The sequence below is a fragment of the Perognathus longimembris genome, chromosome 10 (genome assembly GCF_023159225.1).
Source record: "Perognathus longimembris pacificus isolate PPM17 chromosome 10, ASM2315922v1, whole genome shotgun sequence".
In the NCBI taxonomy this organism is placed as follows: Eukaryota; Metazoa; Chordata; class Mammalia; order Rodentia; family Heteromyidae; genus Perognathus; species Perognathus longimembris.
The window spans coordinates 72,380,507-72,402,374 of record NC_063170.1 but is presented as its reverse complement, the minus strand read 5'-3'; the positions used below and the strand labels follow the sequence as shown (position 1 = coordinate 72,402,374).

Below are 21,868 nucleotides of genomic sequence, written 5' to 3'. Positions count from 1 at the left end.
CATTACTCATCCGTGCAGGACTGCGTGCTGCGTTTCGCACACCTCACCCAGCAGCGAGTGCCACGCACGGGCAGGTGGATTGGAGGCTCCGGAAGGGGCCGGCGGTCCCGGGGAAGTGACTCCACTCCGCGAGGCGGGGAACCGCGACACGAGCTGGCGCCACCTGGAGGAAGACGGGACGCTGGGGTCACGCTCTGCGGGGCTTCGCCGGGCAGCAGCGGCGGTGGTGACGGCGGCAGTCACCTCCGGCCCCGCGTGCGTGCGTGCGTGCGTGCGTGCGTGCGTGCGGGTGCTGGCGTGGACGCCCGGGCCGCTCCAGCGAGGGCTCCACCCGGGCACCACGCCACTCCCAGCGAGTCCTGCGGCGGACCCTCCGCCATCCTCAGACCGCAGCCTCCCGAGGCGCGAGGCTCACAGCCGCCGGCTCCTAGCTGCGCTGCTCTCCTCCAGCTTCTAACTCGGAACCCTGGGGTCAGCGTGCTGGGACCCACGATGCCCCCGCGGGCCTCTCGCCCTCCCCCTTCCGGTCCTCGTCCCGCCCCGGACCTCGACTCCCCCTCCCCTCAGCCCTTTCCCTCCTCCCAGCGTCCCGCCCACTTTGCCTCCAGCGGGCCCGGGGGTGACGGGGTCGGCGGCGAGGGTGCGCAGGCGCGGGGTGGGTAGTGCGCAGGCGCGGGGCGCGGGTCGACGTGGCCGGCCCGAGCCCGGAAGTGGCCGGTGAGACGGCCGGCAGAGGTCTGCGCCTCCCCTCCCCGAGTGTCGGCCGCCTCGTCCTCCTGCCTGGATCCTCCGCCACCATCGCGATGCTGAAGAAATTCGACAAGAAGGACGAGGAGTCGGGTGAGCGGCTCGTGGGCAGCCAGGCCCGCCCCGGGCGCCCCTCCTGGGGTCTCTGCCTTGGCTGGAGGGCCGGGCTCGGCGGGGGCTGACGCGGAGGCCGCAGCCGGACCGCGGCGCCCACCCCTGGGGTCCGGCTGCCCCGCTTCGCCTAAGCGTGCCGGGCTGTTGTCTCCCGGGAACTTGTTCCTCTCGATCTCTTGGTATTTGCCTGGGCTGCATTGGTGCTGGTCAGACCGGGACGGTGTCCCGTAGCTGAGAACCTGGCTTGTTCATTCACTCACTCATTCACTCAGCAGACCTTCACTGTCCGAATGCCAGGCACCGTACCATGTACTGCTATTGCAGCGGAACAGACTGGCCTAGGTGAGACCGTTAGAATGGCCTAATAGTGTAGGGACAGACAAGACAGACATCAACTGGGTCACGACACGTAATTACAGGTATGACATCCACCAGAATGAAGCTTAGTCCAGCAGCACAAGTGGACTCAATTAAGTTCTAGTTGCAAGAATGAATGGAAGACATAGCAACCGAAACATGGCACTGTAAGAGGCCTTGGAGGACCAGCAGGGTTTCTGGGTGACTGGACAAGCAGAACTGTGAGTTCCCTGAAGAGAATGGCAGGATCTAGACAGATTGGAGATCCTCGATTGCCATTCCTGATGTATTCTGACTTTCCTTGTAAGATGATAGGGACATCTTCCTCTTTCCTATGCTGGGATGTTGTGAATAGTCACAGTCTAATTGGTATTCTATATTCTTGGCTGTAGGTGGAGGCTCCAACCCGTTCCAGCACCTGGAGAAAAGTGCAGTACTTCAGGAGGCAAGTGTCATTTGCCTCTATATTCCATCATAGAAAAGACAGGAAAAAATTGTTCCAGAAGAGAATTCATTGTGGCTATCTTCTTCATTCTGCTCTCTGGTTAAGTGTTTGCTAATTACATGCTAGTTAATAACTCAGCACATCCTTAACCAACAGGAAAGATTGCAGGACTTTTCAATGATAAGGAAAATGAGTATTTCCTTATGAGAATAAGATTGTCTAAACCTGTGTATTATTTACTCTGTGACTTTTTAGACCCCGTACGTACCTGTGGGTAGGTGGCAGAGGGAAAATGAACTGGGCTAGTAGGTAATGTTGGTTTCTTCTTTTTAGGCCCGTGTCTTTAATGAAACTCCTATCAACCCTCGGAAATGTGCCCACATCCTCACCAAGATACTTTACCTTATAAACCAGGTACAGGATGAAATTGAGAGCAGAGGAAATGGTACCGGGCATGTTGGGAGGTGTGCTCAAGCTGTGTGACAGCCCCTGGGAGGTCTCAGCCAACAGCCCCGCTTTGAGTCCTCTGAGCATCAAGCTCTGATGTGTTGCCTCTGAGTCTTGAGGATTTAGCGTGTGCTGACCCAGGATGAGGCTCCTTTTTTTGGTTACCACAGGGGGAACACTTGGGGACCACTGAAGCAACTGAAGCCTTCTTTGCTATGACCAAGCTCTTTCAGTCCAATGATGTAAGTATGCAGTCCTAGCTCTCCTGGAGAGAGCAGCATGACAAGGTGGTGGAAAGGCTATTTTGACCCAGCAGTTACTAGAGAATGCTTTACGTAGATTGGAGGTTTCTTTTCAATCTGGCCCTTTCACTGAGCTGCACACAAGAGCATTTCCCATGCCTTTCAGCCCACACTACGCCGGATGTGTTACCTGACCATCAAAGAGATGTCCTGCATTGCCGAAGATGTCATCATTGTCACCAGCAGGCAAGTCTTGGGGCAGTGGGCAGCTCCTTGGATGGGCTCCAATAACAGAAGTCATTTTTATTGTTGTTGTTATAGGCAAAGTGATGAGACTTTGGACAGACATGTGGCCAGGTGCTGTTTCCTCCTGTGTTGCTCATGCTCAGTTATTGGTGCCACCCCATGCCTCTAGTGTGCTGCTTCCCTTTTACTTCCCTAGCTTGGACTTTGGAACAAACTGTTCCTTCCCTTCATTTTTAGTTAAACTAGCCAGCTTGAAACTCTCAGAAAGACTTTAGCTAGTGCTAAGGGAGACCATAAGAAAAACAGTTATAGAGAGGACAGGAAGGAGTGCTAACAACCCTGTGTGCCAAGTACTACTTTCTGCATAGGCTTCAAGGACTGAGGGGACAGATATCATTGAAGTACAGTCCTTAGCTGGGTGCTCGTGGCTCATACCTATGATCTAAGTTGCTCTGGAGGCTGAGATCTGAGGATTGCAATTCGAAGCCAGTCCAGACAGGAAAGTTGGTGAGACTCATCTCCAATTAACCACCAGAAGTGCTGGAAGTAGAGCTGTGGCTCAAGTGGTAGAGCACTACTAGCCTTGAGCGTAGAAGCTCAAGGACCGTGCCTAGACCCTGATTTCAAGTCCCAGGATTGGAAAAATAAATAAATTAAAAAAGTATGTCCTTGAGAACTAGAACTTGTGTGTGTGTGTGTGTGTGTGTGTGTGCGTGTGTGTGTGTGTGTGCGCACATTCATGGGTGCATGTGCAGCTTTTTTTGGTGGTTAATTGGAGATAAGAGTCTCACAGCCTTTCCTACCTGGCTGGCTTTGACCCATGATCCTCAGATCTCAGCCTCCTGAGTAGCTGGGATGATTATAGTTGTGAGTCACTATTCATACATAGCCCTTGTTTTGTTTTCTTTTTTGGTTAGTTGTGGGGCCTAGGCACTGTCCTGGAGCTTCTGCACTCAAGGCTAATGCTCTACCACTTGAGCCACTGTGCTACTTCTGGTTTTCTGGTGGTTTGGAGATAAGAGTCTCATAGGTTTTCCTGCCTGGGCTGGCTTTGAACCACAGTCCTCAAATCTCAGCTTCCTGAGTAGCTAGGATTACAGGTGTGAGCCACTGATGCCCAGCTAGCTCCTGTTTTTCCTTCCCGCAGTTGTATATGTGAAGGTCCATATATTCATTTGTAGGTGCATTTAGAAAACAATTTGATTGTGTACAAGTCCATGTATAGCTTTGGCAATATAGCAGCAAACAAGAGAGCTGTTGTCTCGACAGCCCTACAATTTAGAGGGAAATATCCAAGCAGTCAGGCCATTAGGATTGGGTATGAGCCAGGCACTAGAGGCTGATATCTGAAGACCATGGTTCAAACAAGCCTGAGTAGGAAATCCCGTGAGACTCATATCTCCAATTAACCACAAAAGAAATTAAAAAACAAAACCCCCAAAACCCAGAAGTGGAGCTGTTGCTCAAGCTGTAGAACATTAATCTTGAGCAAAAAGGCTCAGGGACAGTGACCATGCCCTGAGTTCAAACCCCAGGACCAGGAGAGTGTGGTATGATCGTGGACTTGTGATGGGATAGAAAAGCAAATCACAAGGGAATCAGTTTGATTTTGAACCAGAAAAGTCCTCTAGGAGAGTGGCTTGAATGGACTTCAGAAGGATGGGTAAGAAATGATAAGACAGAGTTAGGGTGAGAGGTGAAGCATGTTCCAGGCCAAGACAACAATGAATGCAGGGTCTGTTAGGGAATTTCTCAGTTTTATGCATTGAGAAGCTACCAGAAATATCTTAGTAAAAGCAGGGGAGTGGCCTGGTCAGTTGTGAGTTTTATAAAAACGTCTCTCCAGCTGCTGTCTGGACTAGAATTTGGCTTGGAGGGGAGAGAACCCACTAGTTAGGAGATTTGTGTAATCTAGTTGAGTGCAGTTGGTGGAAGATAGGAGTAGTCAGGAGCAGGTGCCAGCCTGATATGTTAACTCTGCCTTCTTCCTAATGCAGCCTGACAAAAGATATGACAGGGAAGGAAGATAACTACCGAGGCCCAGCTGTTAGAGCCCTCTGCCAAATCACGGATGTGAGTACTGCTGCCCTTCTCCCCCTCCCTTCTTCCAGGACTCCATGGGGTCTGTGAGCTGTCCCACAGCTTTTTCACTCAAGGCTAGGCTAGCACTCTATCACTTGAAGCCACAGAGCCACTTCCAGTTTTCTGGTGGTTAGTTGGAGGTAAGAATCTCATGGACTTTCCTGCCTTAGCTGGCTTTGAACCGCGATCCTCAGATCTCAGCCTCCTGAGTAGCTAGGATTGTAGGTGTGAGCCACTGGCGCCTAGCTTCTTCCTGGACTCTTTTTGTTGTTGTTGGTGGTGGTATGTGGGGCTTGAACTCTAGGCCTGGTGACTACCCCTGAACTCTTCAGCTCAAGACTAGCACTCTACCACTTGAGTCACAGTGCCACTTCTGGTTTTCTAGTGGTTATTTGGAGATAAGGGTCTCATGGACTTTCCTGCCTGGGCTTGCTTTGAACCTGATCCTGAGATCTCAACCTCCCGAGTAGCTAGGATTATAGGTGTGAGCCACCGACACCTAGCCCTTCCTGGATTCTCAATGGAAGCCTTAGCCCTTGGTGTGCCAGCCACTGAGTCAGGTGGTATGGGGTAGGGGTAGAAAACAGAAGAATGCAGGAAATGTGTTTCTTTCCTTGGCCCCAATGCTCCTGTCTGTTCTTTCTGGGTGCCTGTGCTCCTATGGCCCCTCCCACCTTGCTTCTCATTCTCAGAGTACCATGCTGCAGGCCATTGAGCGCTACATGAAACAGGCCATTGTGGACAAGGTACCCAGTGTCTCCAGTTCTGCCTTGGTATCTTCTCTGGTACGTAGCTGCAGCTGGAGCTCTGCAAGGGGAGGGGGGCTGGATAGAATACACATTTCTGTTTTTCATCATCTGAGAGCCCTGCCCTTTCAGTAGGGACAACAGAAGCTCTGGGTTGATCGGGAATGACCCATGGGTGGCCTTGGCCATCCTAGGGGGACAAATTATTGGAGCTGGATTTGTCATTTTGGAGACAGTGAGGGTGGCAAGTCCAGAGGTCCAGCCCAGGATGGTGGGGTGGGTCTGAGGAGGACCCAGGGGCCCAGCCCAGGATGGTGGGGTGGGTCTGAGAGGGAACCAGGGGCCCAGCCCAGGATGGTGGGGTGGGTCTGAGGAGGACCCAGGGGCCCAGCCCAGGATGGTGGGGTGGGTCTGAGGGGGAACCAGGGGCCCAGCCCAGGTAGGTGGGGTGGATCTGAGAGGGAACCAGGGGCCCAGCCCAGGATGGTGGAGTGGGTCTGAGAGGGAACCAGGGGCCCAGCCCAGGATGGTGGGGTGGGTCTGAGGGGGAACCAGGGGCCCAACCCAGGATGGTGGAGTGGGTCTGAGAGGGAACCAGGGGCCCGGCCTAGGATGGTGGGGTGGGTCTGAGGGGGAACCAGGGGCCCAACCCAGGATGGTGGGGTGGGGTGGGTGGGGTGGGAGTGTGATTGGCCCTGTTTCCCACAGCACCTCCTGAAGTGCAGCTTTGATGTGGTGAAGCGCTGGGTGAACGAGGCCCAGGAGGCAGCCTCCAGTGATAACATCATGGTCCAGGTGAGATGTGAAGGGGTGCTAAGGATTCTTAGGCAGGTGCCTGGCACTGACTGGCCAGTCAGTGACCACTTGCTACAGGAGCCTTTGGCCTGGCTTTCACAGCCTTTTTGTCACTAGCCTATGAAGGAAACTTGGAAGCTTGGGCTGGAGTCTGCTGAGCAGCTGGCTCAAAATGGCAAAGTGGTCTTTTTTGGGGGGGTGGTGTGGGGGAATGGTCATGGGGCTTGAACTGTGGGTCTGGGTGCTATTCTTGAGCTTTTCAACTCAAGACTAGTGCTCTGCCACTTGAACCACAGTGCCACTTCCGGTTTTCTGTTGGTTATTTGGAGGTAAGAGTCTCACGGGTTTTCCTGCCCGGGCTGGCTTTGAACCGCAGTTCTCAGATCTCAGCCTCCTGAGTAGCTAGGATTACAGGCATGAACTACCAGTGCCCGGCCAGCCATTGAGCGTGTTTGAAGTGTGGCTGTCACAGTTTGTCTAGTCCAGGCAGTGAAGAACTGCCTTTACACAGCCCTTTGCCAAGCTGGCTTTGCTAGCAGTGGACAGACATCTTTGTTGGGCTTTCACCAACACAGCTCTTCTTCAGTTACCTAGGTCTGGTTTCCTTTTATCCTCTGGAATCTCGTTCTTTTTTTTTTTTTTTTTGGGCCAGTCCTGGGCCTTGGACTCAGGGCCTGAGCACCGTCCCTGGCTTCTTCCCGCTCAAGGCTAGCACTCTGCCACCTGAGCCACAGCGCCCCTTCTGGCCGTTTTCCATATATGTGGTGCTGGGGAATCGAACCGAGAGCTTCATGTGTAGGAGGCAAGCGCTCTTGCCACTAGGCCATATTCCCAGCCCGGAATCTCGGACTTACCTGTAAAACAAGAATGAAGGTCCTGGCCTCACAAAGCATCATGAGTTGAGGGAGAAAGCACCTGGAGCTTGGTGAGGTGGGCGAGCAGAGATGGGCAGGTCTTCCCTCAGGGCTTTGTGAGGTTGTGTGTTTACTGGGTCCTACATGAATATGCTCAGTGCCTGTTCTTACACCTCTTTCTCCAGCCATTTCTTTCAGCTTTGGTATCTTGCCCCTTTTACACTTGTAGTCACAATGCAAGTCAGGCCCTTCATGAAACTGAGTTGGAGATGAAAACTACACATAGCTCATGGGTCCGTTGAGCACTGTCATGCACACACGGCACCCAGGGGAGTGGTCACGAGCACTATCATGTGTACATGATGAGCATTGCCATGTGCACATGACATCCAGGGGAGTGGTCATGAGCACTGTTGTGTATACATGGTACCTCGGGAATATTGTAACCCTCTGTATTGATGCCACACTGTACTCTTCTTGGAAATGAGGAAGCTGAAGTTCAGGGAAGTGCAGACCTGACCAAAGCTGCAAAGAAGGTAGACTCAAGGTCACATGTCTGTATTTCCTCTGTCTCTGTCCTTTAGTACCATGCATTGGGTCTCCTGTACCATGTGCGGAAGAATGACCGCCTGGCAGTCAGTAAGATGATCAGCAAGTTTTCCAGGCATGGCCTCAAGTCTCCCTTTGCCTACTGTATGATGATCCGGGTGGCCAGCAAGCTGCTGGATGAGGAGGATGGCGGGTAAGGACCTGTCTCCTGCCAGCCTGCTAAATGATATCTTACTCAGTCTGCCATGCTGGCTTTCCTCAGCTTCTTTTCCACTCTGTATTCTTTTGTAGCCACGATAGCCCCCTGTTTGACTTCATCGAGAGCTGCTTGCGTAACAAGTATGAGATGGTGGTGTATGAAGCTGCCTCAGCCATTGTCAATCTTCCAGGCTGCAGTGCCAAGGAGCTGGCCCCCGCTGTGTCAGGTCACTACATGTTTCCTCACCGTGGGAGCCCGGCACCTAGTGAGGTGTATATGTGTGTGTGTGAGGGAGGGAATGCCCCAAAACAGGCCATGGTCTGTTATTATGGAGCAGCCTGCACTTTGGGCACCACTCTGCCAGCCTATCCTCCCCAGCCCTCACTTCCTTTCTGAAATGTGGGTGATCTTGCCAGTTACCTGGGTTATGGTAGGCAGTAAATGTGTCTTCCATACCAAGTGCTCGGAAGAGTAAGTGTGTTTGTGTGGTTGTTAGGAATAATCCCCTCAAGTTGTCCAGGCCGTTGGGTATGTCTCATCTGCACCAAGTGCTGTGATAGGAGTAGAATGCACGCAGTGATGTGCTTGCTAAGGGGCTGGTGCCAGATGGGACCTTGTTTAGACTACAAGAGGAGACTTTGTGGAGCAGAAGAGAAGGGAGCACTCTTCACAGGAAAGCAAAAGACCCTGTGCTATGTGAGAAAGGTCCAGGTTGTGGGCTTCTAAGATGTCAAGACATTTCTAATAGTCCTCAAAGTAGTGATAAATCTGGCCAGGCAGAGAGTGGGGCTTATATGTGGAGGGGTAAGACTCCCTTCTCAGAAACAAACCAATGAAATCATCTACCGATTTGAGTATTTGTTAATTCTTACTATTGCCCCTGCATTGAGTGATGTAAACAAAGTAGAAGGGGCATCAAGTAAATGTGATCCTGTTTAGGAGAATCATTCTTTTTCTTTTCTTTTTTTTTTTTTTTTTTTTTTTTTTTGGCCAGTCCTGGGCCTAGAACTCAGGGCCTGAGCACTGTCCCTGGCTTCTTTTTGCTCAAGGCTAGCACTCTGCCACTTGAGCCACAGCGCCACCTCTGGCCATTTTCTATATATGTGGTGCTGGGGAATCGAACGCAGGGCTTCATGTATTCGAGGCAAGGCACTCTTGCCACTAGGCCATTTTCCCAGCCCCAGGAGAATCATTCTTAAAGGAACAAGGAGCCAGGTGCCAGTTGCTCATGCCTTAATCCTAGCTATTCAGGAGGCTAAGATCTGAGGATCTTGGCTCAAAGCCAGCCCACGCAGGAAAGTTGGTGAGACTCTATCTCCATTTAACCACCAAAACTCTGGAAGTGGAGCTGTGGCTCGTGGTAGAGTGCTAGTCTTGAACACAAAAGTTCAGGGGCAGTGCTTAGGCCCTGAGTTCAAGTCTCAGAACTGGCATGCGCATGCACACACATACGTGCACATGCACATGCGCACCCCCCCCCACACACACACAGTAGGACAGGAACTTGAATATTCCTAAAGCAGTTGGAGCACAAGCTTTAGCTCTTGAGTTTCTGGCAACCAAGGCTGAGGGAGAGAGACTGTACCTGCTTGTACTCAGTGCTAAGAGGAAGTTGGATTTGTTCCTGTTGCCCTGGCAAGAAAGAAGTGGCTAAGCACCTCAGACTGCAGGTGTGAGAGATTGACCCTCAGATCTCAGCCTCCTGAGGAAACCTAGTGCCCAGTGTCAGTGGTGGGTGTTAACTCTGCTTCTGTCCTCAGTGCTATCAACTTGGAGTCACTTCATTTGATTTGCCCCCTTGGTGCCTCAGCTTCCCTATTTGTAAATTAGAATTGTCATAGTTTCCCCAAGTGAGTCAGACATATTACCTACTCAGCAAGGGGCTAGCACATAGTGGGTGTTCTCTGTTGGTGCAACCCACTTGCCCAACTCTTCAGTGCCTCTGCCTCCATCTCAGGCACCCAGCACGTTGGTAGCTGAGCAGAGGGTTTGGGTCTGACCTTCCTGAGTGTGCTTGCTGCAGTGGGGCTTCCAGCCACCCAGCAGCAGTGCAGCCTAGCATATGTCATCTGTTTTCCCATAGTGCTCCAGCTATTCTGCAGCTCGCCCAAGGCTGCGCTTCGCTATGCTGCTGTCCGCACCCTCAATAAGGTAGGTAGAGGTCTGGGGGTGGGAAGAAGGAGGGCCTGGCATCTTGGAACAGTCAGGGAGTCAGGCTTAAGCCAGCTGGTGACTCCCACCCTAACCTGAAGGCATGGGAGAGAGCCAGTCCCATTTTTTTGTTTGAGTTGATGAGATATGTCTGTCCATACAATTTGTGTGACTGATCCAGACAGTCCCAAGGAAGTAACAGATTGGTCCTTGCTGTCTCTGTCTCTGTCCTCTCCACACAGGTAGCCATGAGACATCCATCAGCTGTGACAGCCTGCAATCTGGACCTGGAGAACCTGGTTACGGATTCCAACCGCAGTATTGCCACACTGGCCATCACCACCCTCCTCAAGACCGGCAGCGAGAGCAGCATCGACCGCCTCATGAAGCAGATCTCCTCTTTCATGTCAGAGATCTCTGATGAGTTCAAGGTACCTGGAACCCTCTGAACACCAAAGCCCCGGAGTAAGGACACTCTGCTGTCCATGCCCATAACCTTGTGCAAGTAGGAGCCGGGGGGCAGTTCAGCCTTGAGGCCCAGTAGAAACAAGCCTATCCTCTTCACAGCCTTGCCTCCTGGCCACTTTAACCTCAGGAACAGTATAGCTTCTAGGCCAGTTGGGTTCATGCACCCTGTGGAGCATGGTGGAGAATTGCTGTGTACTATGGAGTGGAGGAGAAGGGCTGTAGCAGTGAACTCAGGATAGGAGCCTTGCCTCACGGAGCTTCTTTCTGTCTGGGAAGTTTAGTGATTAGATAGTAAATAAACTGGTTGGCAGGATAATTTGAGGTTCAGATAATGCAATGAAAAACCCAGAAATAAACTAGAAGGTACTGGAGGAGGGTGGGTGGGAAGACCATTCTTAGGGAAGAGGCGGCACATAGGTGTAGGAGGAAGAGTGAGAGTGGAGGCAACCCAAAGTGCGGAGCTTGGAGCTGGTTGAGGTGGGAATTTTGTTTTGGTTTTAAGATTTATTGTTATTATAGAGGTGATATACAGAGGGGTTACATTTACTTGCATCAGGTAATGAGTGTCTCAAGTGGTAGAGTCCTAACCTTGAGCAAAAAGCTCAGGGACAACGGCCAGACACTGAGTTCAAGCTCCAGGACTAGCACAAAAGAAAGAAAGAAAAGGAAAGAAAATGGCACCAGGTACCAGTGGCTCATGCTGTAATCCTAGCTACTCAGGAGGCTGAGATCTGAGAATCAAGGTTCAAAGCCAGCTGGGGCAAGAAAGTTCATGAGACTCCTATTTCCAATTAACCACCGGAAATCAGAAGTGGTGTTGTGGCTCAAGTGGTAGAACACTGGCCTTAACCTGAAGAGCTCAGGGACAGCACTCAGGCCCAAAGTAAGAAGGCTTGTGCACCCCAATCAAGATATTTCATCATCAGAACATACTCCTGTGGGCGTTTGTTTGTTTTTGTTTTTGCCAGTCCTGGGGCTTTGACTCAGGAACTGAGCACTGTCCCTCGTTTCTTTTTGCTCAAGGCTCTATCACTTGAGCCACAGAGCTACTCCCGGCCTTTTCTGTTTATGTGGTGCTGAGGAATTGAACCCAGGCTTCATGCGTGCAAGGCAAGCACTCTACCACTAAGCCACATTCCCAGCCCTGTGGGCCTTTTTAGAACCCCCCATTCTGGGCTGGGGATATGGCCTAGTGGCAAGAATGCTTGCCTTGTATACATGAGGCCCTGGGTTTAATTCCCCAGCACCATATATACAGAAAATGGCCAGAAGTGGTGCTGTGGCTCAAGTGGCAGAGTGCTAGCCTTGTGCAAAAAAAAAAAAAAAAAAAAAGAAGAAGAAGCCAGGGACAGTGCTCAGGCCCTGAGTCCAAGCCCCAGGAATGGCCAAAAAAAAAAAAAAAAAAAAAAAAAAAAAACAAACATTCTAACCTCCCCATGGAAGAATCATGGAATATGATAATGGAGAGTTTTTGTTGTTGTTGTTGTTGTTGTTTTTGCCAGGTCTGGGGCTTGAACTCCGGGCTTGGGCTCTACCACCTGAGCCACAGTGCCACTGTTTATGTGGTATTGAGGAATTGAGCCCAGGGCCTCATGCGTGCTAGGCAAGCACTCTACAACTAAGCCACATTCCAAGCCCACTATTGGAGAGTTTTAATCATATAAGACAGTAGTTTGAACCTCTGTAACATAGCAAGATAAATTCTATAGTATGGACTTGCACAGTGTGCTGCCTATGTGTTATAAAAACGGATGGCAAGGTGAAATTCATATCCTACATTCCTACGGAACATTGTGGGTGACAGGCTGTGTTAGAAGGAGCTCAATGGTTTGCTCAGGAGACGTCCAGGCAAGGTGCAGGGGGCTAAGACAGCGTGGGAGACCAGGAGAGGACAGCATGAGAGAACAGAAGGAGTAGGGGAGGAGTTCCAGTCTTGGACCTAAAAAAAAACCAAAAAGAAATGACTGTGCGCACCACATGTGCACTCTGGGAGGATCAGAGACCACCTGCCTCCAATACGGAGCCAAGTCCCTCTAGTCTCCCTTTTCTGGAGCCAGGCCCAGGCTTCGTCTGACCTGAGGAAGGGCTTGGTGGGCACTTAGTGGGCTCAGCCACCTGCTGCAGGGGCAGGGCTGCTGCTCACTCTTATCTCTTTAATGCAGGTGGTGGTTGTGCAGGCCATTAGCACCCTGTGTCAGAAGTACCCTCGAAAACATGCTGTCCTCATGGGCTTCCTATTCACTATGCTGCGGGAAGAGGTAAGACGGAGGCCATATGGGATGGGCCAGCTCTCCTGGGGCAGAGGTCCTACCTCCATGGTGACCTTTGACCAAGAGTGGATCAAGGGCCAGACAGTAGAGGAGCCAGTGTTGTGTGTGGTGGGATTTTTTCAAGAATGACGGGTGAGAGAAGGACAGTAGTGCTCAAGTGAGCCTTCAGCCCCAAACCAGTACTTCATAGACAGTATATTGTGGATGCAAACTCATTTTTCTTTTTCCCTCCAGTCCTGGGGCTTGAACTCAGGGCCTAGGCACTGTCCCTGAGCTTTTTCTCAAGACTAGCACTCTACCACTTGAGCCACAGCGCCACTTTTGGCCTTTTCTGTTTATGTGGTGCTGAGGAATCGAACCCAGGGCTTTAGGCATGCTAGGCAAGCACTCTACCGCTAAACCACATTCCTAGCCCTTCACTTTACTCTTAATAGGCCTTTTTTTTCTTTAACAATGAGAAATCTGGGGCTGGGAATGTAGCTTAGCGGTAGAGAGCTTGCCTAGCATGCCTGAAGCCCTGGGTTCCATTCCTCAGCACCACATAAACAGAAAAAGTCGGAAGTGGCACTGTGGCTTACGTGGTAGCGTGCTGGCCTTGAGCAAAAAGAAGCCAGGGGGATGGGAATATGGCCTAGTGGCAAGAGTGCTTGCCACGTATGCATGAGGCCCTGGGTTCAATTCCCCAGCACCACATATACAGAAAACGGCCAGAAGTGGCACTGTGGCTCAAGTGGCAGAGTGCTAGCCTTGAGCAAAAAGAAGCCAGGGACAGTGCTCAGGCCCTGAGTCCAAGCCCCAGGACTGGCCAAAAAAAAAAAAAAAAAAAAAAAGCCAGGGACAGTGCCCAGGCCCTGAGTTCAAGCCTGGATACCAGCACAAAAGAAAGTGAGAAATATGACTGGGGTGTAACTTAGCCATAGAGTACTCATTGTGTGTTTGTGTGTGTGGTCCCCTATGCTGGGTCTTGTGTCATCAGATACTTCCAACCTGTCAGGTGGAGCATCCAGGGCTTTCATTTTCAGAGGGCAACCAGGGCTGTGGGTCTGCAGGACCCTACTCTATGAAACCGCAGGGTCATACAGCTGATTGTTCATTAATGTCAGCTGGTTGGGATATGAATGCCAACAAGTGAGCCGTGGTTCTTAGTCATTAGGTTTCCATGCTGACACTCTCCACTCTGAGTGTGACATAGTATTGACATTGTTATGCACCCATCACCAACATCCATCTCATAGTTTTTTCTTTTTTGTTTCTTTTTGAGACAGGATCTTGCCATGTGGCCCAGGCTTCGAACTCATATTACTCTCTCAGTCTAGTGCAGGCATTGCAGGTGTGCCTCACCCCCAGCCCATCTTATAACTTTGTGATTTTTAAACTGTAACTCTGTACATGATACTGCTAGTACCCACCACCATTCTTAATCTGGTCTCTGATTCTGAAAGCTAGGTATCTTCTCCTCAGAGTGGAGTCATACAGTATTTTGTATCTGTCACTTTTCTAGCCTTATTTCATTTAGCATGATATCCTCAATGTTAATTCACATCGTAGCCTTCCTTTCTAAGCCTGCGTAATACTCCTTTGCAGATAGGAGGTATTTTATCCATTCGTTTATCAGTAGACACTTAGGTTTCTTCCATATTTAAGCTGTTGTGATAAATACTACTCTGATCATGAGTGTACAAATATCTGTTCAGCTTTCTGCTTGCAGTTCTATTGGGTATCTGTCCAGAAGTGGAATTGCCAGGTCAGATGGTAATTCTGCTGAATATTTCAAGAAACTGCCATATTGTTTTCCACAGCAGCTGTACAGTCTTTTCTGCCTGTTGTCTTATTTCAAAGTCAGGAAGACAAGTAGGTTCTGAAGAAATGCTTCCATTAAACTCTCTTCCAACAGAATTAGAAGTTGCATGTGAGCATCCAGGCCAACCCTTTTACTCTAACCCAAAAAAGAGACAGAGGTGGTGAACCAGGTGCCCTGCCCTCTATAGAATAGTTTAGGGCAGTGTCCTCTGGCCTACTTGGCTCTAGACCTCAGCACTGTCTGAAAGGAGCAGGCTCCTTGCATAGTCTGACCCCTTTCTCTGTAGGGCGGCTTCGAGTATAAACGAGCCATTGTGGACTGTATCATCAGCATCATTGAGGAGAACTCAGAGAGCAAGGAGATGGGTCTTTCACACCTGTGCGAGTTCATCGAGGACTGCGAGTTCACAGTGCTGGCCACCCGGATCCTGCATCTACTAGGCCAGGAGGGACCCAAGACCAACAACCCCTCTAAGTACATCCGCTTCATCTATAACCGAGTAGTCCTGGAACATGAGGAGGTCCGGGCAGGTAGGTCTGGGTTCTTGGCTTCTCAAGGGATTGTTCCAACAGAGACCTCAACACCTTTTAATATTCTTTCTTCACCAGTGGGGGGGTTTATGATGACGGTGATGGTGATGTAGGAGGAATCTTGTCATCTGGTTAAATGGTGCTTTACCACTTGTTGATTTTTTTTTTAAATTTCACTTCATTCATTCATTTGCACCACTACTTGAAATCAGACCTTCACTCTCTTACTTGGCTTTTTTTTTTTTTTTTTGTCGGTCACAGGGCTTAAACTTGGCCTGGGCGCTGTCCCTGAGCTCTTTAGCTCAAGGCTATCACTCTACTACTTGAGCAAAGTGCCGCTTCCAGTTTTCTGGTGGTTAACTGGAGATAAGAGTCTCCAGACTTTTTTACTCCAGCTGGCTTTGAACTGTGATCCTCAGATCTCAGCCTCCTGGGTAGCTAGGATTACAGGTGTGAGCCACTGCCACCTGGCTTAGCTTTCGTATTTAAGGATTATGTTCTACCACTTGAGCCATACCTCTATTTCTGGGGTTTTCCTGGTTAATTGGAGAGTCTCATGGACATTTTTGCCTGGGCTGGCTTTGAACCTTCCTCCTCAGAATTCAACCATCTGAGTAGGATTATAGGCGTGAGCCACTAATGCCCAGCTTCCTAAGTTTTACTTTTTTTTTTTTTTTTTTTTGGCCAGTCCTGGGCCTTGGACTCCGGGCCTGAGCACTGTCCCTGGCTTCTTCCCGCTCAAGGCTAGCACTCCGCCACTTGAGCCACAGCGTCGCTTCTGGCCGTTTTCTGTATATGTGGTGCTGGGGAATCGAACCTAGGGCCTCGTGTATCCGAGGCAGGCACTCTTGCCACTAGGCTATATCCCCAGCCCAAGTTTTACTTTTAAAAAAGTTTTTGCTTGCTTTTGTTTCATTTGATTCAAGGTCTCATGTACCACAGGCTGGCATTGAACTCATTATCTTCCTCTGATCATAGGCATATATACTACCAAACCAAGCTGATTTTCCTTTCTTTTTTTCTTTTTTCTTTTTTCTTTTTTTTTGGTGCCATTACTGGGGCTTGAACTCAGGGCCTAGGCACTGTCCCTGAGGCTTTTCTTCTCAAGGGTAGTACTCTACCAGGTGAGCCACAGCTCCGCTATGGGCTTTTTGGTGGTTAATTGGAGATAAGAGGGTCTTTCCTACCTGAGCTGGCTTCAAACTTCAGATCACTTCAGTGATCTTCAGCCTCCTGAGAAGCTAGGATTGCAGGCATTAATCACTGGCATCCAACTCCAAGCTTTTTAAAAAAATATTTTGTTGAGGGCTGGGAATGTGGCTTAGTGGCAGAGTGCTTGCCTAGCATGAATGGAGCCCGGGGTTCAATTCCTCAGCTCCACATAAACAGAAAAAGCCAGAAGTGGCGCTGTGGCTGAAGTGGTAGAGTGCTAGCCTTGAGCAAAAGGAAGCCAGGGACAGTGCTCAGGCCCTAAGTTCAAGCCGCACGACTGACAAAAAAAAAAAATTTGTTGAGATGCAATTGCATATATTAAAATTTACCCTTTTACCCAGGCAGCAGTGGCTTACACCTGTAATATTAAGTCCTCAAGCGGCTGAGATCTGAGGATCACAATTTGAAGCCACCCTGGGCAGAAAACCATATGACACTTGTTTTTGGTCAGTCATAGGGCTTAAACTCTGGGCCTGGGCACTGTCCCTCAGGTCTTTTGCTTAAGGTTAGCTCTCTATCACTTGAGCCACAGTGTCACTTCCTGTTTTCTGGTGGTTAATTGTAGATCAGAGTCTCAGGGACTTCATGGGCTGGCTTCAAACCATGATCCTCAGATCTCAGGATCTCAGCCTTCTGAGTAGCTAGGATTACAGGCATGAGCCACTGGCACCCAGCAGTGAATGATACTCTTATCTCCCAATTTGCCTCCAAAAGCGGGAAGTGGAGCTGTGGCTCAGTGGTAGAGTGCTAGCTACTAGCCTTATGCAAAAGAACTCAAAGACAGACATCAGGCCACAAGTTATAGTCTCAGGACTGGCACACCCACAAAAAAAACTTACCCTTTTATTAAGTGTACAGTTTGTGAACAACCATTCTATTCTATTGAGCACTGTGGCTCAAGTGGTAGAGTACTAGCCTTGAGCAAAAGAAGCTCAGGGATAGTACTGAGGCCCTGAGTTCAAGCTGCAGCACTGGCAAAAAAAAAAAGTCTTATGGATTTTTCTGCCCTGGCTGTCTTTGAAGCACAGTCCTCAGGTCCCAGCCTCCTGGCATTACAGGCCTGAGTCACCAGTGCCAGAGTTAAATTTTGTTTAATTTCTGTTTTTTCTGTTTTTAAAAAATTAAATTTATGCGGGGCTGGGGATATGGCCTACTGGCAAGAGTGCTTGCCTCGTATACATGAGGCCCTGGGTTCGATTCCCCAGCACCACATATACAGAAAGTGGCCAGAAGTGGCACTGTGGCTCAAGTGGCAGACTACTAGCCTTGAGCAAGAAGAAGCCAGGGACAGTGCTCAGGCCCTGAGTCCAAGCCCCAGGACTGGCCAAAAAATTTTTTTTTTAATTTATTTATTTCACCAGTCCTAGGGCTTGAACTCAGAGCCTGAGCACTGTCCTTGACTTGTTTTTGCTCAAGGCTAGCACTCTACCACTTGAGCTACAGCACCACTTCTGGCTTTTTTTATATATGTGGTACTGAGGAATCAGAACCCAGGGCTTCATGTATACGAGGCGAGCACTCTACCACTAGGCCATATTCCCAGCCCTCTGTTTTTTTCTTTTATGCCTAACTGCAGATTTTCTTTTTGTCATTGCTACTAATTAAATAATAGTTCACTTTTTCATTTCTATTAATTCACTGTTGAAGTGCAAATTGAGACCATTTGTAATCTTAGCAGCCTGACATTGTAGACAGCTTCTGTACCCATGTATATTTTGAAAATAGCCACTGAGGGCTGGGAATGTGGCCTAGTGGTAGAGTGCTTGCCTAGCATGCATGAAGCCCTGGGTTCGAGTCCTCAGCACCACGTACACAGAAAAGGCCAGAAGTGCTGCTGTGGCTCAAGTGGTAGAGTGCTATCCTTGAGTAAAAAGCTGCCAGGGACAATTCACAATAGCCAAAATATAGAAACAACCCAGATGCCCCTCCACAGACGAATGGATCCAAAAAATATGGTACTTATACACAATGGAATACTACATAGCTGTTAGGAATGGTAAAATATTGTTATTCGCAGGGAAATGGTCAGAACTCGAACAAATAATGTTGAGCGAGACAAGCCTAGAACACAGAAAACAAAGGGGCATGATCTCCCTGATATATGACTGTTAACAAAGGGAGATGGAGAGACAGTAGAGACCAAGTCTGGGAAACCAAAAACTGCTTGTCAAATAGTATTCCCCACAGGATTGGGGCAGCGACCCAACAGTATATAACTAAAACCAAACAATTACTCAACATATAAAGGTCAAAAATTGACCTCTCAGGGGAATACAATAGCTCAAAAGCTAGGTATGTACGTTCATATAAGACTACTGTCGACATATGGTCTAATATCAACATTACATTTAAAGCCCTAGGCGAACTTTCTTGGGTGTGGCCACGTGGCTACTGTATATGTTCGAGATACATTGTATATTGTATATATGTCTACCTGACCTAGAGAAGAGGTAGAAAAACAGGACGTAAGATATCACAAGAAATGTATACACTGCCCTACTATGTAACTGTACCCTTTTTGCACAACACCTTGTCAAAAAATTTGTGTTCAATTAATAAACAAATAAATAAAATTAAAAAAAAGCTGCCAGGGACAGTGCTTAGGACCTGAGTTCAAGCCCCAAGACTGGGGGAAAAAAAATAGCCACTGAAACTCCGGAATGGGAGCCACTGGTCCCATCTGGTTCTGTTCTCCATTAGATGAGGAATCCAGGCCTGTGTGGTACTAAGATCCACCCAGAGCTGTTCATTGAGTAGGGTGGTGACTTTTGAGTCTTCTGAATTTTCTACCCGATCACTGAAAAGGAGAGCTGTTATGGTGCTCTAGGGTCATCACATCTCTTTCATGAACACAGGTGCTGTGAGTGCTCTGGCCAAGTTTGGAGCCCAGAATGAAGAGATGTTACCCAGTATCCTTGTGTTGCTGAAGAGGTGAGTTTAGGCTCAAGGACCCTGATAGATGACAGTGTTCTCTTAGGTGGAGGCGGGTGTGTGTGTGTGTGGTGTGTGTGTGTGTGTGTGTGTGTGTGTGTGTGTGTGTGTGTGTGTGTCAGTCCTGGGATTTAACTCAGGACCTGGTTGCTTTCCCTGAGCTCCTTTGCTCAGGATTAGTGCTCTACCACTTGAGCTACAGCTTTTCCAGCTTTTTTGGTCCTTAATTGGAGATAATATTCTCACAGAATTTCTAGCTTGGCTAGATTTGAATAATGATCCTCACTTCTTTAGTCTCTTGAGTAGTTAGCATTATAGGCATGAGCCACTGACACCCAACTCCTTCGCCTTTTTAACTAACAAAGGAGAGAGAAATTGCATAGTTACTATTTATAAAGGAAAGCATAGAAAATTAAGAAGAATGTTACTATGCAAAGTCCAGCAATGACACTTTGCCATTAATACTAGTTTTATTAAAAAGTGAGACATATACTATACAGTTTACCCATTTAACATTCAGTGGTATTTAGCAAAATTCAGTTACAGAGTCATTGAACCATCATCACAATCTTACATTTATTTTTTATCACCTAGAAAAGAAACCTGTATCCAGCTGGGTGCTGGCCTCTCACGGCTGTAATCCTGGCTACTCAGGAGGCTGAGATCTGAGGATCACAGTTTGAAACCAGCCCAAGTACTAAAACCCATGAGATTCTTATGTCCAAGTAACTACTAGAGAAGCCAGATGTAGAGCTATGGCTCAAGGGGAAGAGCTCTAGCCTTGAGCACACAAAAAAAAAATACTCAGGGACAGTACTGAGGCCCAGAGTTCAAGCCCTAAGACTGGCACATACAAAAAAGGAAAAAGTGTGTCCATTAGCAATTGGTTCATCTGCCAACCCCTCCAGTCTCAAGCAGTCACCAGTCTGATGTATGTATATGTGTATGCCTTTATGTGTATGCACTCACATATGCCAGTCCTGGGTTTGGAGGGGCTGAACCTTTGCCTTTCTTTTTTCTTTTTGTAGCCTAATCTACCTTCAAACTCACTATTAAAATTTAAAAAATAAAGGGGGGGGGGGCGCTGGGAATATGGCCTAGTGGTAAAAGTGCTTGTCTCGTATACATGAGGCCCTGGGTTCGATTCTTCAGTACCACATATATAGAAAAAGCCAGAGGGCTGGGGATATAGCCTAGTGGCAAGAGTGCCTGCCTCGGATACACGAGGCCCTAGGTTCGATTCCCCAGCACCACATATACAGAAAACGGCCAGAAGCGGCGCTGTGGCTCAAGTGGCAGAGTGCTAGCCTTGAGCGGGAAGAAGCCAGGGACAGTGCTCAGGCCCTGAGTCCAAGGCCCAGGACTGGCCAAAAAAAAGAAAGAAAAAGCCAGAGGTGGCGCTGTGGCTCAAGTGGCAGAGTTCTAGCCTTGAGCAAAAAGAGGCCAGGGACAGTGCTCAGGCCCTGAGTTCAAGCCCCATTACTGGCAAAAAAAAAAAAAAATCTGGTAATTAAAAAAAAGTTAAAGCAGAGTTTCCGGGTGTTATGGACTAGTATCCCAGTACTCAGGAAGCTGAGGCAGGAGGATCATGAGTTGAAAGCCAGGCTGTGCTATATAGCAAGTTCCTATCAGCTGTATGCAGGTAACTCATGTCTGTAATTCTAGCTACTCAGGAGGCTAGGGTATGAGGGTCGAGATTTGAAGCCAGTCCAGGCAGACAGATCCAAGAGAGTCTTATCTCTAGTTAACGACCAAAAAGCTGGAAGTGAAGTTACATACAACTCAACTAGTAGAGCATCAGACTAGAGTGAAAAAGCTAAGAGATACCATCTAGACCCTGAGTTCAAGCCCCAGTACGGGACAAAAGAACAAAAGTTCCTGTATTCTGTTGCTTGTGCTGGCCTCAACCTCCAACTCAAGTGATCTTCCTACCTCCAAAATTGTCAGGACTACAGGTATTTCACCATACCTAGATTTTGCTTTTTATTGCCAAATTGGTTTTTTTTTTCTTCTTCTAATTTTTATTATCAATCTGATGTACAGAGAGGTTACAGTTTCATACGTTAGGCATTGGATAAATTTCTTGTACTGTTACCTTGTCCCTCATACAAAACTCCCTCCTCCCCCTTTTCCTTCCCCCCCCCCCCAGGTGTTCAGTTCATTCACACCAAACAGTTTTGCAAGTATTGCTTTTGTAGAAAAATAAGGAATGCGTCACAAATTTGCGTGTCAAACTTGCGCACGGGCCATGCTAATCTTCTCTGTATCGTTCCAATTTTAGTATATGTGCTGCCGAAGCGAGCACCAAATTGTTTTTTATTATGTAAACCATAGCACATTTTGCTTATTCATCAGTTGATAGACTTTTGGATTATTTCTACTTTGGGGTATCATCCATTAGTGTTTGTTTCCTATGTTTTCCTATGTCTTGATCATATCCAATAATGGGATCTGGAGTAGCATTAGATGCTTTTTGATATATGTAATGCATCAGAGGATTGCCACCTTTATTGGATGGCTTCCAAGAGAAGTTCTGGAGATGTGAGTATGCTTCCTTCTGGCTTACTGTTAGTGACTTCATGAGTATGTTTCCATTTTGTTCTTTTTGTTTTTGCTGGAGATGGAACACAGCACCTGTCTATGCAAGGGAATCCTCTTAAGATTAAATTGTGCCTCAGCTCT

General features: G+C 48.6%; 1 protein-coding gene and 1 non-coding gene across 2 annotated transcripts in view; one reads left to right on the top strand and one right to left on the bottom strand.

Moving 5' to 3' along the window:
- Positions 1–644: 644 nt before the first annotated feature.
- Copg1 (COPI coat complex subunit gamma 1) overlaps positions 645–21,868 on the top strand; it is a 34,543-nt gene continuing 13,319 nt past the window's right edge. The window contains exons 1-15 of the mRNA XM_048356368.1: positions 645–840; positions 1,611–1,663; positions 1,997–2,077; positions 2,281–2,352; positions 2,519–2,598; positions 4,596–4,671; positions 5,373–5,465; positions 6,135–6,221; positions 7,660–7,817; positions 7,916–8,049; positions 9,907–9,974; positions 10,217–10,405; positions 12,605–12,700; positions 14,800–15,043; positions 19,111–19,186. Of these exons, the coding sequence (XP_048212325.1) occupies positions 804–840; positions 1,611–1,663; positions 1,997–2,077; positions 2,281–2,352; positions 2,519–2,598; positions 4,596–4,671; positions 5,373–5,465; positions 6,135–6,221; positions 7,660–7,817; positions 7,916–8,049; positions 9,907–9,974; positions 10,217–10,405; positions 12,605–12,700; positions 14,800–15,043; positions 19,111–19,186 (1,544 nt within the window). The 5' untranslated portion in view covers positions 645–803. The remainder of the gene's footprint in view (positions 841–1,610; positions 1,664–1,996; positions 2,078–2,280; positions 2,353–2,518; positions 2,599–4,595; positions 4,672–5,372; positions 5,466–6,134; positions 6,222–7,659; positions 7,818–7,915; positions 8,050–9,906; positions 9,975–10,216; positions 10,406–12,604; positions 12,701–14,799; positions 15,044–19,110; positions 19,187–21,868) is intronic.
- LOC125358921 lies at positions 21,385–21,491 on the bottom strand. The gene has a single exon (XR_007212441.1). It is a non-coding gene; the product is annotated as a U6 spliceosomal RNA (small nuclear RNA).